A 14,962-nucleotide genomic window follows, 5' to 3' on the forward strand; every position below is an offset into this window, starting at 1 on the left:
CTCCCGCTCCCTCACACTGACGGCCGGGTTGGCCTGCCGAGACCCCTGTGTCCCCAGCGCCCAGGGCCGGACACTGAGGTAAGCTGAAGTGCTCTGCCCGAGACAGGCAGGGGGAGGACCAGGACACGCTCTGGTCAGACTCAGCCCCTCATCAGTACCATGGGGCTGGGGGGAAAACAGGCGAAGCGGTGGCTGCCTGGGAGATGGAGGCCAGGAGCAGGGGGAGGCCAGGAGCAGGGGGAGGCCAGGAGCAGGGGGAGGCCAGGAGCACGGGCCCGCGGTAGTGGCCAGGCCTGAGAGGAGAGGTCGGTTGGGCCCCCTTCCCAGTCCTTCCTAGCCCCTTCTTCCAGCCATCTCCCCAGTGCCGGGACGGTGCCCGCTCCCCGTCCCACCCCAGGAAGCCAGACGGCCGCCTACCTTGACGAACTTCTCAGAGGGGGCGAAGCAGCCCACGCAGAGAGACATGAGGATCCAGCCCCGGGCGTAGCTGCTCTTGGAGGGGTTGTGGGTCAGCTGCTTGCTGATCTGGCAGTAGATCTCGTCCCTGCGCCAGGGACAGTCGCCTCAGAGGAACAGCCCCGGCCCCCGCCCACGCCCAGCAGCAGATGGGACACGACACAGCGGTCCCCTCCAACTTGCCCAAGACCAGGAGGAGGCAGAGTGGGCTGGGTGGGAGGGCTGTGCCCAGGGCTCTAGGGAGCCATCAATGGAGCTCTGCCTTTGGAGACAGGATCATCGGGCATAAAGTATGTCCCTGACTGCAATCCACATTCCACCATGCAGAGGGTGGTGTGTATGCTGCTCTGGGCACAGCAGCCACAGCCACTGGTGACCGTGCCGATGGGAAGCACAGCCCTGCCCCTGCCTCATCCCTGACCAGCTGGGTGGCCCAGGCAGGTGAGTTCCCCTCCCTGACCCAGCCCACCGTCGCCGCAGCACGTACAGTTTCTACGGATGGCCGTGGGTAGGGTAGGAGCAAGAGAAGCATCTGGGGGCATCGCCAGGGGATGGACTGAGCGGGCACTTTATCTCTTGATGTTTTTGTAATGTTTGACTATTTAAGTGGCCATTACTTTTGTAAAGAGATAAAAACAACGAAGGTAACTTGTTTGCATTTTAAAGGGATCCTTACAGGACTGCTATGAAGGCACACGAGCCAAGGCTTATGACGCGCCCAGCGCAGCGCCGAGCACAGCAAACCCTCAACAAACGCCAGCTGCAGCGACCACTGTTGTTCTGGGGAACGTTCCTTCCCTCAATAAACCGGGAACCCTGAGACCGCAGCCGCCTCTCCAGGGTCCGGGGCCCAGGGCAGGCCCTGTGGTGACACAGTGACCGCCAGGGGACACTCACTGCCACTCTTCCCTCTCGGACAATAGGGCTGGGCCGGAAGGTGGGATTATCCAACTCAGTGGCTCACCAGTTTTGAGTTCATGGACCAGTAAAATTTCCATGTGAATTCTGGAAGTTGTCAATTTTTTTTTTTTTTTTTTGAGACAGAGTCTCACTCTGTTGCCCAGGCTAGAGTGAGTGCCGTGGCGTCAGCTTAGCTCACAGCAACCTCAAACTCCTGAGCTCAAGCGATCCTCCTGTCTCAGCCTCCCGAGTAGCTGGGACTACAGGCATGCACCACCATGCCCGGCTAATTTTTTTTTCTATATATATTTTTACATATAGAAATTTCTGTCCATATAATTTCTTTCTATTTTTAATAGAGATGGGGTCTCGCTCTTGCTCAGGCTGGTCTCAAACTCCTGAGCTCAAACGATCCGCCCACCTCGGCCTCCCAGAGAGCTAGGATTACAGGCGTGAGCCACCGCACCCGGCCAAGAGTAGGTTTTTAAATAAAATAAGTTTAGCTTTAGAAACACCCTCGTTTTTCCCATCTTGCCACAGACTGGGAGTCTCTGACCTGACCCCACGCGCTTTCCAGACAGGGAGACCAAGGCTGAGACGGGGAGGGAGTGGACACCCAGCCTTCGATCTGGGTCCAGGGCTCCTGGCACCGGCCTCTCTACAAGTGTCAACGTTAGGTTGGTGGTGGGATGACAGGGAGGCTGACACTTGCCCTTGAGACATGCCTCAGGCAGCTCCCCTCTCCTCCTGGAATGGGTGGCCCTGGTGGTGTGGCCACCTCTGGGGACACAGCAACTGACCGCAGGGAGCAATGAGCGGAGGCCTGGCTGGAGGCAGGAGGTATGGGAGGCCAAGTGACCCCTGGGCAAGTCTCTTTCCCACCCTGGACCTCAGTTTTCCCATCAGGGAATTGGGGCTCTCCCCTGCCCATCCTACTATTAGCTGGACCAGCAGACACAAGCTCATGGGATCACCTCTCCTACCCGGCCTGTCCTGCGCAGACGCAATTCTCCTAACTGTCCTGGCCCTCCTCTGACCCAGCTGCCTTGATTTCTTAACTGCTCCTGGTGACTCCTGGGTCTTCCCATCAACTCCCAAGTACCCCAGAACCTGGGTGAAGGCCTCTCCTGGGCCCTGATGCGGAGGAGGCTCCTGCAGGGCTCCCAGGCACACCGCCCACGGTAGCCCCGACCGTGCCTGGGGTGGGCGACAGAAGGTGAGCCGGCAGCGATGGGCCAAAGGCAGAAAGTGCACGTCTGATGATGCCAATCAGAGCTACGGTTCACTGGGTGCCTCTGTGCACCCGGCAAGTCTCTTCCCCGCTCTAGACCTCAGCTGAAAAGTGCGTAACCAGGACACATGTTATACACTTTTCACCGTTTTATCTTCCCGAGCCTATGAGGTAGGTACTACAAGCACATCTCATTCTATTGCACCTCACTTTATGGTGCCTCATAGGTGCATTTTTTAAAATACAAATTGAAGGTTTGTGGCAACCCCGTGTCAAGCAAGTCTCTCGGCACCATCTCTCTAACAGCAGGTGATCACTTGTGTCTCTGTCACATTTTGGTAATTTTTGTAATATTTCAGACATTTTCATTATTATTACGTCTGTTTTGGTGATCTGTGATCAGTGATCTTTGATGTTACTATTGTAATCGTTTTGGGACACCACGAACTATGCCCGTATAGACGGCAAACTTAACTGATAAATGTTGTGTATGTTCTGACTTCTCTCCTTCTGCCTCAGGCCTCCCTATTCCCAGAGACACAGCAATATTAAAATTAGGCCAATTAGTAACTCTACAACGGCCTCTAAGTGTTCAAGCGAAAGGAATTTTTGCACATCTCTCACTTTAGATCAAAAGCCAGAAATGATTAAGCTTAGTGAACAAGGTGTACTGAAAGCCGAGATGGGCCGAAGCTAGGCCTCTTACACCAAACAGCTAAGTTGTGAATACAAAGGAAAAACTCCCAAAGGAAATTGAAAGTTCTACTCTAGTGAACACATGAATGATAAGAAAGCGAAACAGCCTTATTGCTGATACGGAGAATGTCTTAGTGGTCTGGATAGGAGATCAAACCAGCCACAACATTCCCTTAAACCAAAACTTAATCCAGAGCAAGGACCTAACTCTTCAATTCTATGAATGCTGAGAGAGATAAGGAAGCTGCAGAAGAAAAGGTGGAAGCTAGCAGAGGTTGGTTCATGAGGTTTAAGGAAAGAAGCCATTTCCAGAACATAAAAATACAAGGCGAAGCAGCAAGTGCTGATGTAGAAGCTGCAGTACGTTATCCCCAAGATCCAGCTAAGATAATTAACATGACTACACTAAACAACAGATTTTCAACATAGACAAAAACAGCCTGCTATTGGAAGAAGATGCCATCTAGGACTTTCATAGCTAGAGAGGAGAAGTCAATGCCTGGTTTCAAAGCTTCAAAGGACAGGCTGACTCTCTCGTTAGGGCCAATGCAGCTGGTGACCTGAAGTTGAAGCCAGTGATAAATTACCATTCCAAAACTTCTAGGGCCCTTAACAATTATGCTAAATCTACTGTACCTGTGCTCTACAATGGAAAAACAAAGCCCGGATGACGGCACATCTGTTGACAGCGTGGTTTGCTGAATATTTTAAGCCCACTGTTGAGTCCTACTGCTCAGGAAAAAAAAGATTCCTTTCAAAATATTAATATTACTGCTCATAGACAATGCACCTGACAACCCAAGAGCTCTGATGGAGATGTACAAGGAGATTAATGTTGTTTGAATGCCTGCTAACACACATCCATTCTGCAACCCATGGATCAGGGAGTAGTTCCGACTTTCAAATCTTACTATTTAAGAAGTCGTTGTTATTTAAGATAGTGATTCCCCTGAGGGATATGGGCAAAATTAACTGAAAATTATCTGGAAAGGATTCCCCACTCTCGCCACTAAGAACACTCGTGATTCATGAGAGGAGGTAAAAATATCAGCATTAACAGGAGTTTGGAAGAAGTGGATTGCAACCCTCATGGATGACTTTGAAGGCTTCAAGACTTCAGTGAAGGAAGTAACTGCAGATGTGGTTGGAACAGCAAGAGCACTAGAATTACAAGTGGAGCTTGAAAATTGGCTGAATAGCTGCAATCTCATGATAGAACTTCAGTGGTTGAGGAGTTGCTTCTCATAGGTGAGCAAAGAAAGCGTTTCCTTAGATGGAATCTACGCCTGGTGAAGATGCTGTGAATATTGTTGAAATGACAACAAACAATTTAGAATATTACATACATGTAGTTGATAAAACAGCAACAAGATTTGCAAGGATTGACTCCAGTTTTGAAAGAATTTCTGCTGTGAGTAAAATGCTATCAAACGGATCACATGCTACAGAAAAATCTTTCACGAAAGGAAGAGTCCACTGATGCAGCAAACTTCATGTTGTCTTATCTGAACAAGTGGCCACGGCCATCGTAACCTGCAGCAACCACCACCCTCAGTCAGGCAGCCCCCAACACTGAGGCCAGACCCTCCAGGATGACTCGCTGAAGGCTCAGGTGGTCGTTAGCATTTTTTAGCAATAAAATATTTTTAAATTAATGTATGTACATGTTTAGATGTACACTTAACAGACTTAGTAGAATTAATAGACTACATAGTATCACGTTAACATAACTTTTATATGCACTGAAAAACCAGAAAACCTTGTGTGACTTGCTATATCGCGATACTTGATTTATTGAGCTGGTCTAGAACCACCCTTGCGACATCCCTGAGGTATGCTTTTGTTATGATTCCCCCTCTACAGACAAGGAAACAGAGCCGTAGAGAGATGAAGTGAATCGGCCAAGGCCATACACCTAGCTAGCAGCACAGCCAAGCCCAGGCCTCCTCGGCTTAATCTGTGCTAAGATGACAGAGGCCCTACTCAGCTGCCAAAAAAAAAAGCCACCTACGAGGGTTTTCCGGGGGTGCCCCTCCCTCCCAGCGGCTGTCCCTGCACCCCCTCCGCCCCAGGCACTGACCGGAGTGCTGGCCGCAGGATGCCGTTGCCAATGATGAAGTGCAGCTTCTCCAGGTTGGAGGTGGGCCGGTCCTCCAGCATGCTGTTGCCCTGCACCGTGGACTCCCCGTCGTGCAGCCTCTTGGTCACCTGGGCCAGAGGGAGAGGACAGGCTTTCCCAGGGCAGGTGAAGTTGGGGTGTTGTCCCTGCCAGCAGGGTCCCAGCACCTGAGTCTGCCCACTCCCCAGACAGCAGAACCCAGGCAGCGGCCAGAGAGCTGGGCTCCTGCTGCCAACTCCCACCCCTTCCACTTCCCCGCCATGTGCAGGACAGACGCTGGGCCAGTAACTGGCCACACAGCCTGGGAGCGCTGGCCCAGTGTCACCCACTTCTGGGGGTCAGGCTCCTCTGCACCTCCTCTGCACCCCCCCTGTGCCCCACCCCAAGGGGGACCTTTCTGCCAGGACAGGGACCTTCTCCTCTGAGTCCAAGCAGGACCCCTGTTCTGAGGCAGGCCGCCCCACCAACTCTGCAACCCAGAGTACACTCTGGGTTCTAACCACCAGCCACCATCACCCTGTCACCAACAGCCCCTGGCCCTGATGTGACCAGCCTCAGACCGGTTCTCACAAGATGCATCTCCTCTCTGATCCCACACAGCCCACAGTGCCAGCCCGTGCTCTGCCTAGAAGACGCGGCGTGAGTGAGAGGCGAGTGGCAGGAGTGGACACTGCAGACAGGGAGGCCACAGAAGGTCCTCACGTCTACTGAGCACCCTCAGCTGCCAACTCCACCCTCTTCCCAGGACCTCATGGGTTGGGCATTTTCTTCCTTGGCCCCTCAGATACTGAGCTGGGGTTTAAATTCAAGGCCACATACCTGCAAGACTGGATTTGCACCTGAGGTGGGGACAGGACAAGGCTTCTAGAGCTGGGGTGTCAGGGGAAGCTTCCTAGAGGAGGCAACCCCCAGGCAGAGAAGGGGAAGGAGGAATTTCGGGTGGTGGGACGGGTGTGTGCAAGGAATGGGGAGGAGCTGGTCGCCAAGGCTGTAAATGCCTTAGTTTGTGTCTGTGTCGCCTCACCCCCCTCCACCCCTAGCTATACACAGACCAGCCTAGACAACCTCAGAGTACGAGGACTGGGGCAGTGCACAGAAAAAGCGAGGCAACCAAAGAATGAATTCAAACAAATCAACAGTGTCAGTGCTCTATGAGCACTTTTGTCCCACAGCAAGGTTCTCGTGTCTGAATGGTTCTTGGACCAGACGCTGCAGGTCCATCCCCTGGCAGGACGAGTCCTCCCTCACACCATGCGCCACTCTGAGCCTCCCAGCTCCCAGCTCCCTCCTCTGGGAAGCCCTTCCTGACCCCATCCTGAGTTCACCACCCTCCGCAGGGGCTCCCTGTCCTGCCCCCAGCCAGCCAGGACCCCCGAGGACAGGCAGCTGCCTGTGGGCTGCCAGACCCGGGGCCCACACTCACCTCCTCCGTGAGCTTGGACTTCTTCTTGAGGGTCAGGTGCACCAGCTTGTGCCTCACACTGCTCTTCTTCTGCCCCTCGGGGAGCTGGGCCTGCAGGGCCAGCAGGAGACAGCTGGGCAGAGAGCAACGGCAAGGGGCAGAGCCTGGGGGCCAGCTCGCCTCCACGGGAACGCTCGAGGGGCACCCCCCGTGACCCCTCCACCCCACCGGCCAACTGGCAGACCCAGAAAAGCCTGTTGATCTGCTCAGGGCCTCCCTACAGACCAGTATGGGAGCTGGCACCAACCACAAAGCCCTGTCTACTGTGCCGTGTGGTCATGAGGTTATGGTCGGCACTTAACAGTTTACAAAGCTTTCATATACTTGTAGACACAAGTAGACACAGGAGGGCGGGAGACAGCGAGGCAGAGACGGATCATAGGATGCTCTTTCTGCAGAGGATCCGCGGCCGGGGGCGCCCGGCACCACCCACGCCCAGCTGGGGGCACCCGGGCCGCACCTCGCCCTCGCCCTGCAGGGCCTGCAGCTCCCGCTTGTACGTCTTCTTGCCCAGGGTCTCGTAAATCTTGGTCATCACGGGGATCTTCTCGCTGCCGTCGCTCATGGCTGTGTGGTACTTGGGCTCGGGGAGGTCCCCCATGAACCGGAGGACGGTGATCCAGACCGCCAGGGCCGCCTGGGGGCACAGTGCGCACGTCAGAAGGGCAGAGTGGAGGACACTGCCAGTGGTCAGAACAACCTGGTGGTTTGGGGAGAGGGCTGGAAGAACACCCTGAGTGGTCCGGCCCAGGCATTGGGGTGAAGACTGGTGGGCAGGGACCAACCGCACAGGTGGAGACCACAGCCCCAGCCCCGGCCCCTCCCCGCAGTGACTGAGTGGCAGGCGGGCCTCACCAGCTGGTCACCCTCGTCGTCATGGTAGAGCAGCGGCTGTTTGAGGGGCCGCCGGGTGTAGGAGTGCGTGGTTGTGCCCTGGAAGTAGGTGGCAGCGAACTTGGCGAACTTGTACTCAGAGAGGTCCTCCTCGTCCTCGTCGGGCAGGGGCAGGGCTGCGTCCAGGTCCTCCTCCACCATCTCCCTCCGCCCGCGCTCCAGGTCCTGCAGCAGGCGAGAGGGGCTGCCTGCCGTGGGGCTGGGGTGACGTCCCCCATCCTCCTCCCCCCTCAGGAGCGTAGGGCTCTGTTAGTCCTATCCCCTACCCTAACAGAGCTGGGCGCGTGGTAGGTCCTCAGTGGACAAACAGATAAAAGCTTGAGAATGGCCCTGGAGAGCGGCAGTGACTGGCCCAAGGTCACAGGGCAGGCTGGTGGCTGGACAGGGCCTGGGACCTACGGCCCCCAACCCAGCTCATCCCTGCTCCCCTCTGCTCAGGGGCCAGGTGGGCTTTAATGCCCAGGGACACAAGAGGAGGGAGGGCCAACACACTGGGGGGCCTGGGGGCCTCTGGAGCTCCTGTCCCCAGACTGGTACCTCAAAGCCGCTAGGTGCCTGGCCCTCCTGGCCCGGCAGGCCACCCGAAGTCCCCAGGAAGCCAAACATCTTGTCCACCATGTCCGAGTGATTGACGGGCTCGTGGCGGGCCCTTTCCATCTGCTCCAGGAGCTCCTTCTTCCGCCGCGCCGCCTCCTTCTCCTTCAGCTCGCGCTCGGCGTCCTCCCGAGCCAGCTGGGCCAGGCGCTCCTGGGAGGTCGGGGTGACAGAAGGCACGGCGTCAGCACCCAGTAGCACAGCCTCAGGGGACAAGCTCTCCGTGGCTCCTGAGGGAGCCCCTGCAGCAGCCAGCACCTCAGTCCCAAGGTCCTGACCCCTCGGAAGGACAGAGCCTGCGACTTCCCACCTGGGGCCACACTCAGCCCTCCGTCCACGGCAGACAGACACCTGGCACTAGGGCGACGGGGAGGCCTCTCGACAAGCCCAGACAGTGAACCTGCCTGTCCTTCAGGGCCCTGCTGGGCACCACCTCCTCCAGGCAACCTGCTCGGTGCTGTCCTTGGCCCTAGGGGACCGCACCAACCCAGACGTCCCACAGCCGTCAGGTTGGGGCACTAGACCAGCGCTGCCTGATAGGCACGTAACACAAGCCACGTGTGTAGTAGCCACATTTTTTAAAGTCAAAAGACATAAGTGGAATTAATCTTAATACATTTGATTTAGCTCAGTATTTCCCACATATTATCTTAATATGTAATCAATATCATAAAAATAATACTGGCATTTTATAATTCATTTTTTCCCCTACTAAGTCTTGAAAACCTAGTGTGTATTTCACACTTACAGCACTGCGTCCCTCGGAAGGGCCACATTTCAAGTGCTCAGTAGCCACCCGGCCGGGGCTTTACCTGGGTGCTGCCTCCCAGCCAGAAACGCACTGCCGAGCGCCGGGCCCTCCTCGGGAGCCACGGCCCGGTCCTCCGTTCGCCTGGCGCACGGCAGCGAGAGCGCGGGCAGCACCTGCCGAACGGGCCTGGTGAGGCCACTTTCTGAAGGCCGGGAGGAAGGCTGGGCGGGCGCTGAGCGACCGGGAGCGCGGACGACCCCTTGGGTGGCGCCTAAGCTCACCTGATGCTTGCGCTCAGCCTCCTCCTTGGCCTTCTTGGCGCTCATCTCCTTCCGCAGCTTCTCCTCCTCCGCCAGCCGCATTTTCTCAGCCTCGAGGCGCCGCAGGTACTGAGGGAAGGGCGGCTGTTGTCACAGGCTTCCCGCCAGCTCCACCCCACCCGACCCAGAGTTCTGGGACCAGAGCCACTTTGCCAAATAATTTAGCAGATAGGGAAACTGAGGCAACTGAGAAATTCTCTAGGTCTCATGGTGGGTTGCAGGCACCACTGATGCCAAAGCCCAGCCAGGTTTGCCTCAGCTTCCCCCAAAGATTCCCAAGAGTAACTGGGGCCCCAGCGCTGCTCTTGGCTGGGAGGACAGAGATGAGGGCTCTGGTCGCAGCATCATGCATTCCTCCGAGCAGGCGCAGCGTGGGTCCCCCCAGGCCTCTGCTTCCCCGCCAACAGCTAGGGGGGGACCCATGGACACTGCTGCCCCCCGCCCCCACTGCCCCCAGGCGCAGAGCTGCAGGTGCTGTGGACTCAGGCCCCTCACCTCGGCCCTGAGGCGCCGGTGCAGCCTGCGGGCGATCATGCCCCGGGCGTAGGCCTGCACGGTGAGCACAGCCCAGAGGCGGTGGCGGAAGGCCTTGCGCACCAGGTAGGCACGGCAGCGGGCCTGGAACTCGATGATGCGCTGGCGGGCCAGGCGGTACTGCTGGTGCAGCTTCCGGGAGCGGTGCAGGGCCTGCAGCCGCAGGAAGCCCAGACGCATCTGCAAGGACAGCCCGCTGCACTCAGAGCCCGCTGCCCCACTGCAGACTGACCCTGCCGGCAGGAGCTTCCGCTGTGCCGGCCTCCACTTTCAGACTGGCCTCCCCGAGGCACGGCTCAGTCTCCACTCAGACAACATCCTCCCCGTAGTTAGAAAGCTCTGTCTCCTCTCAGGGCAAAGTGTTTTAGCCCATGACCTTGACTTCCCTGAGTTGGGGGTCCCTCTGAGGGGCTCCCATCCTCAGGCCAGGAGCTGCAACTAACCAGTCTCCATCCCATCCGCCTCCCAGCCCTAGGTCCAGGCCGCAGCCCAGCTGCTCTGCACAGGTCCAAGGGATGCAGTCACTGTTGGCCCCCTCTGGGGTCTCTAACAGCCCAGTGTGCTCACAGCCCACCAAAACACTCCAGGTAGCAACAAACATTGCTGGCCAGGTGGGAGAAACCAGGAGAACCAGACCTGGACTTTGGGCTGCAGGAATGGCCGGGGCAGTGGCAAGAGGCCAACCAGGCCAGGCCTGCTGCCATGGCAGCGAGGCTGGGTTCAAAGGCCCAGTGGGGCGACGAACAGCCCCTGTGGGCGGCTCACCAGCCCGTAGTTCTTCCTGCAGTTGTGGCCCCGCCAGTGCCTCTGGATCAGCGTGGCCGCGTTCTTCAGCTTCAGGAAGTTGGACCTGAAACAGCAGCCGTGATGCGGGGGAGTCTCAGAGCAGAGGAATGGTGCCCAGGGGCAGCTGGGGTGCAGGGGGTTTGGAATCAGGAGAGCACAGGCTGAGCCCCAGCTCTGTGATGCCCCAGCTAAGTGACCTTGGCAAGGCATATAACCTTTGTGCCTCAGCTTCCTCATCTGTAAAATGGGTAGGATAATGCCTGCCCTGCCTGCCTCACAGGCTGTCACGTAAGCCATTAAGGTAGATATTCAAAAAGTGTTTGCTGAATGAATACACGTATGAACAAGTAAATGAAATAATATAACAAATTAAAAGCTTTAAACAGTCTAACTTCCTCATTTTATAGACGAGGAAACCGAGACCTGATGAGGTTGGACTAGAGCCCATGTCTTCTAACTGACCCCGAGTTAGCCAAGTGCTGGCCCCTGCACACAGTAGGCTGCTTCTACAGGAGAACAGTCACCTCCAACCTGATGGAGGACAGAGAGGCCACACGTCAGACAGCAGGAGTCTGCTGGATACAGAAATAAAGGAGGACAGAAGGATGGACGTGTCAGTGTGTAGGTGAGCTAGTGGCCAATGCCTGGACCCCAGGTAAACACATGATCAACCGTGGGAGTGGGTGGACAGGTGGGTGGACGGATAGATGGGTGGATAGATATGTAAGTGGATGGATGGGTGGACAGACAGATGAATGAATGGGTGGGTGGGTAGATGGGTAGATGGATACACAGTGAATAGATGAGCAGATAGACAGACTAGTGAGTGGATAGATGGATGGGAAGAAGGGTGGACAGGTGGATGGATGGATAGGTGGGTGGGTAGACAAGTACATGGGTGGATGGGTGGATGGATAGATGGATAGGTGGGTGGGTAGAAAAGTACATGGGTGGGCCGGGCGCGGTGGCTCACGCCTGTAATCCTAGCACTCTGGGAGGCCGAGCTGGGTGGATCGCTCGAGGTCAAGAGTTCGAGACCAGCCTGAGCACGAGTGAGACCCCGTCTCTACTAAAAATAGAAAGAAATTATATGGACAGCTAAAATATATATATATATAGGAAAAAAAAAAATTAGCCGGGCATGGTGGCGCATGCCTGTAGTCCCAACTACTCGGGAGGCTGAGACAGGAGGATCCCTTGAGCTCAGGAGTTTGAGGTTGCTGTGAGCTAGGCTGATGCCATGGCACTCACTCTAGCCCGGGCAACAAAGCAAGACTCTGCCTCAAAAAAAAAAAAAGAAAAGTACATGGGTGGATGGATGGATGGATAGGCGGGTGGGTAGACAAGTACATGGGTGGATGGATGGATGGATAGGTGGGCGGGTAGACAAGTACATGGGTGGATGGGTGGATGGATGGATGGATAGGCGGGTGGGTAGACAAGTACATGGGTGGATGCATGGATGGATAGGTGGGTGGGTAGACAAGTACATGGGTGGATGGGTGGATGGATGGATGGATAGGCGGGTGGGTAGATAAGTACATGGGTGGATGGGTGGATGGATAGGCGGGTGGGTAGATAAGTACATGGGTGGATGGGTGGATGGATGGATGGATAGGTGGGTGGGTAGATAAGTACATGAGTGGATGGATGGATGGATGGATAGGTGGGTGGGTAGACAAGTACATGGGTGGATGGGTGGATGGATAGGCGGGTGGGTAGATAAGTACATGGGTGGATGGGTGGATGGATGGATGGATAGGTGGGTGGGTAGATAAGTACATGGGTGGATGGATGGATGGATGGATAGGTGGGTGGGTAGACAAGTACATGGGTGGATGGGTGGATGGATAGGCGGGTGGGTAGATAAGTACATGGGTGGATGGGTGGATGGATAGGCGGGTGGGTAGATAAGTACATGGGTGGATGGGTGGATGGATAGGCGGGTGGGTAGATAAGTACATGGGTGGATGGGTGGATGGATAGGTGGGTGGGTAGACAAGTACATGGGTGGATGGGTGGATGGATAGGTGGGTGGGTAGACAAGTACATGGGTGGATGGGTGGATGGATAGGTGGGTGGGTAGACAAGTACATGGGTGGATGGATAGGTGGGTGGGTAGACAAGTACATGGGTGGATGGGTGGATGGATAGGCGGGTGGGTAGATAAGTACATGGGTGGATGGATGGATGGATAGGTGGGTGGGTAGACAAGTACATGGGTGGATGGGTGGATGGATAGGTGGGTGGGTAGACAAGTACATGGGTGGATGGATAGGTGGGTGGGTAGACAAGTACATGGGTGGATGGGTGGATGGATGGATGGGAGGGTGTGTGGACAGACAAGAGGATGTGTCGGTTGAGAGAGTGGGGAGGGCGTGATCATATGAACTGCAAAAGCAGCAGGTTACAGAATTTCTGTGGAGCCTGAATCACAGTGTGGGGTCAGCCCCACACATCTGTGAATTGCCACAGGTATACATATGTCCTTTACATAGAATATGAGACACATTTAGTAACTTATAAAATCTCAAATTTCTTCTTTGGGAAATTTCCTCAGTGTCTGAGTCTAACAGAGGATCTACACGTGTATCTCACGGATCCACATGTGCACGTGTGTACGGAGGTGAGTGTTCCGTACTTTGGCTTCTCTGACATGACGGGTCTGTGTATATCGTGATCTGTGTCCCCCCATGTTCACATGGTCCCGTGTGCATGCTGTGTGCTTGTTTCCATGTGTGCACGTTGATTCCTGGTGTCTGCACGGGCAGGGCAGAGGTGGCGAGGGGCTGGCTGGGACACGCACCTGTCTTTGAACCCCCGGATGACCTTCTGGAGGAGGATGACTCTGTCAGTGATGGCTTTGTCCCGCTCCACCTCCAGCAGCATGTCGTGGTGGTCCTGGAAGGCAGAGTTTCTGACTTGAGCCCCCAGCAATGTCTCCACCAGGGCCACCAGCTCAGTCCCAGGGGGGGCCTCTCTTCCTTCACTGGGAGCCCAGGCCCAGGGGTCAGTTGGGCCCCACAGGCCCCAGCGCCAGGCAGCCTCCTATGGCCACCAGTACAGACAGGGGTCGTAGCTGCTTCCCAGAGGCCCAGGCGTGACAGATGGGGCAGGAGGAGCCTAATCTCACTGGATGGGGTCAGAGGACCCAAAACGACATGTACTGGCATCCTCCCTACCGCCATCTCTGCCCAAGCCTGGCTTCTGGACATCCTTGTCACATTGGCCCCTGGCCTGGGCCAGGCCACTGTCCTTTCTCCCCAGAATCATGGGGAGTCTCCTAATCAGAGGTCTCTGGCCTCCATTGCTCCCCATCTGGCCTCCTTCACAAGCTGCCAGAGGGACCCTCCTAAACATGAGCCTGACAGCGACCCTATGGTGACACCCCACAGTTCCCCAGGTCAAACTGGGCTCCTCAACCCTGGCACTCAAGGGCCCCCATGATCTGGGCCCTGCTGACTTCCCCAGCCTTCTCCCCTCCTCGGCCCCAAGTCCCAACTCACTCCAGGTGAACAAAGCTTCTCTGGCTCATTTGACACACGGGAATGGACTGTCTCCACATGCCAGCCCTGAGCTAGGCGCTGGGGCCACAGTGAACCACGAAGACGTAGCTCTACTCTTGGGTAGAGTAGAGTCTCACAGGGACCCACACCCACCAGATAGTCACAGACACGCAGGACAGAGGAGCGGCTCTGCCAAGGCTTTCTGAATGAATGAATGAGAACTGTGTGTTTAGCCTCTCAAAGTCATGGTTATTTCTGAAGGGCCACAGGGGTGAGGAAGGAGGGGGACAATAACACTCTTCTGAGTTCTCTGGCACTAGATGCCATCGTGATTCAGCCTTCCCCCCTTCGCCCACACACGGCTGGGCATCAGGCTGGAAGCCCTGCTCTCTGCTTCCCAGCTGCCCAGCTCGGGGCACTCACTTTTCCTCTCTGAGCCTGGGAAATGGGCATGATACTTCCAGGCAGGTAACATCCAACCCATCTTGCCCAGGAGGAAGTGAGGGCTCAGGGAGAGAAAGGGGCTTGTCTAGAGCCCCGGGGCCAAGGAGGAAGTAGACCAGGCCCTGGGCCCCTCCAGGTCAGGGCCGGTTCCTCTCCTCCCTGCGTGCCAGCTGTCCTGGGCCCCACCCCCCACACCAAAGAAGGCGCCCTGCCCTGCCGCCCAGGACAGCCAGAAACCTAGCGTAGCGGAAATGGAAATGGGGAAGCCG

At 56.1% G+C, this 14,962-nt stretch overlaps 1 protein-coding gene across 3 annotated transcripts in view; it reads right to left on the reverse strand.

The window, feature by feature from the left end:
* Positions 1-14,962, reverse strand: part of MYO7A (myosin VIIA) — an 82,191-nt gene that overhangs the window by 21,809 nt on the left and 45,420 nt on the right. For all 3 annotated transcript variants that reach the window (XM_069469218.1, XM_069469217.1, XM_069469219.1), the window contains 10 exons: positions 13,550-13,644; positions 10,723-10,807; positions 9,919-10,137; positions 9,385-9,492; positions 8,296-8,505; positions 7,720-7,923; positions 7,325-7,501; positions 6,826-6,915; positions 5,364-5,491; positions 418-544 (listed from right to left, as the gene is read on the reverse strand). In XM_069469218.1, coding sequence (XP_069325319.1) covers positions 418-544; positions 5,364-5,491; positions 6,826-6,915; positions 7,325-7,501; positions 7,720-7,923; positions 8,296-8,505; positions 9,385-9,492; positions 9,919-10,137; positions 10,723-10,807; positions 13,550-13,644 — 1,443 coding nt within the window. The remainder of the gene's footprint in view (positions 1-417; positions 545-5,363; positions 5,492-6,825; positions 6,916-7,324; positions 7,502-7,719; positions 7,924-8,295; positions 8,506-9,384; positions 9,493-9,918; positions 10,138-10,722; positions 10,808-13,549; positions 13,645-14,962) is intronic.

Source organism: Eulemur rufifrons, chromosome 6 (assembly GCF_041146395.1).
Source record: "Eulemur rufifrons isolate Redbay chromosome 6, OSU_ERuf_1, whole genome shotgun sequence".
NCBI lineage: Eukaryota > Metazoa > Chordata > Mammalia > Primates > Lemuridae > Eulemur > Eulemur rufifrons.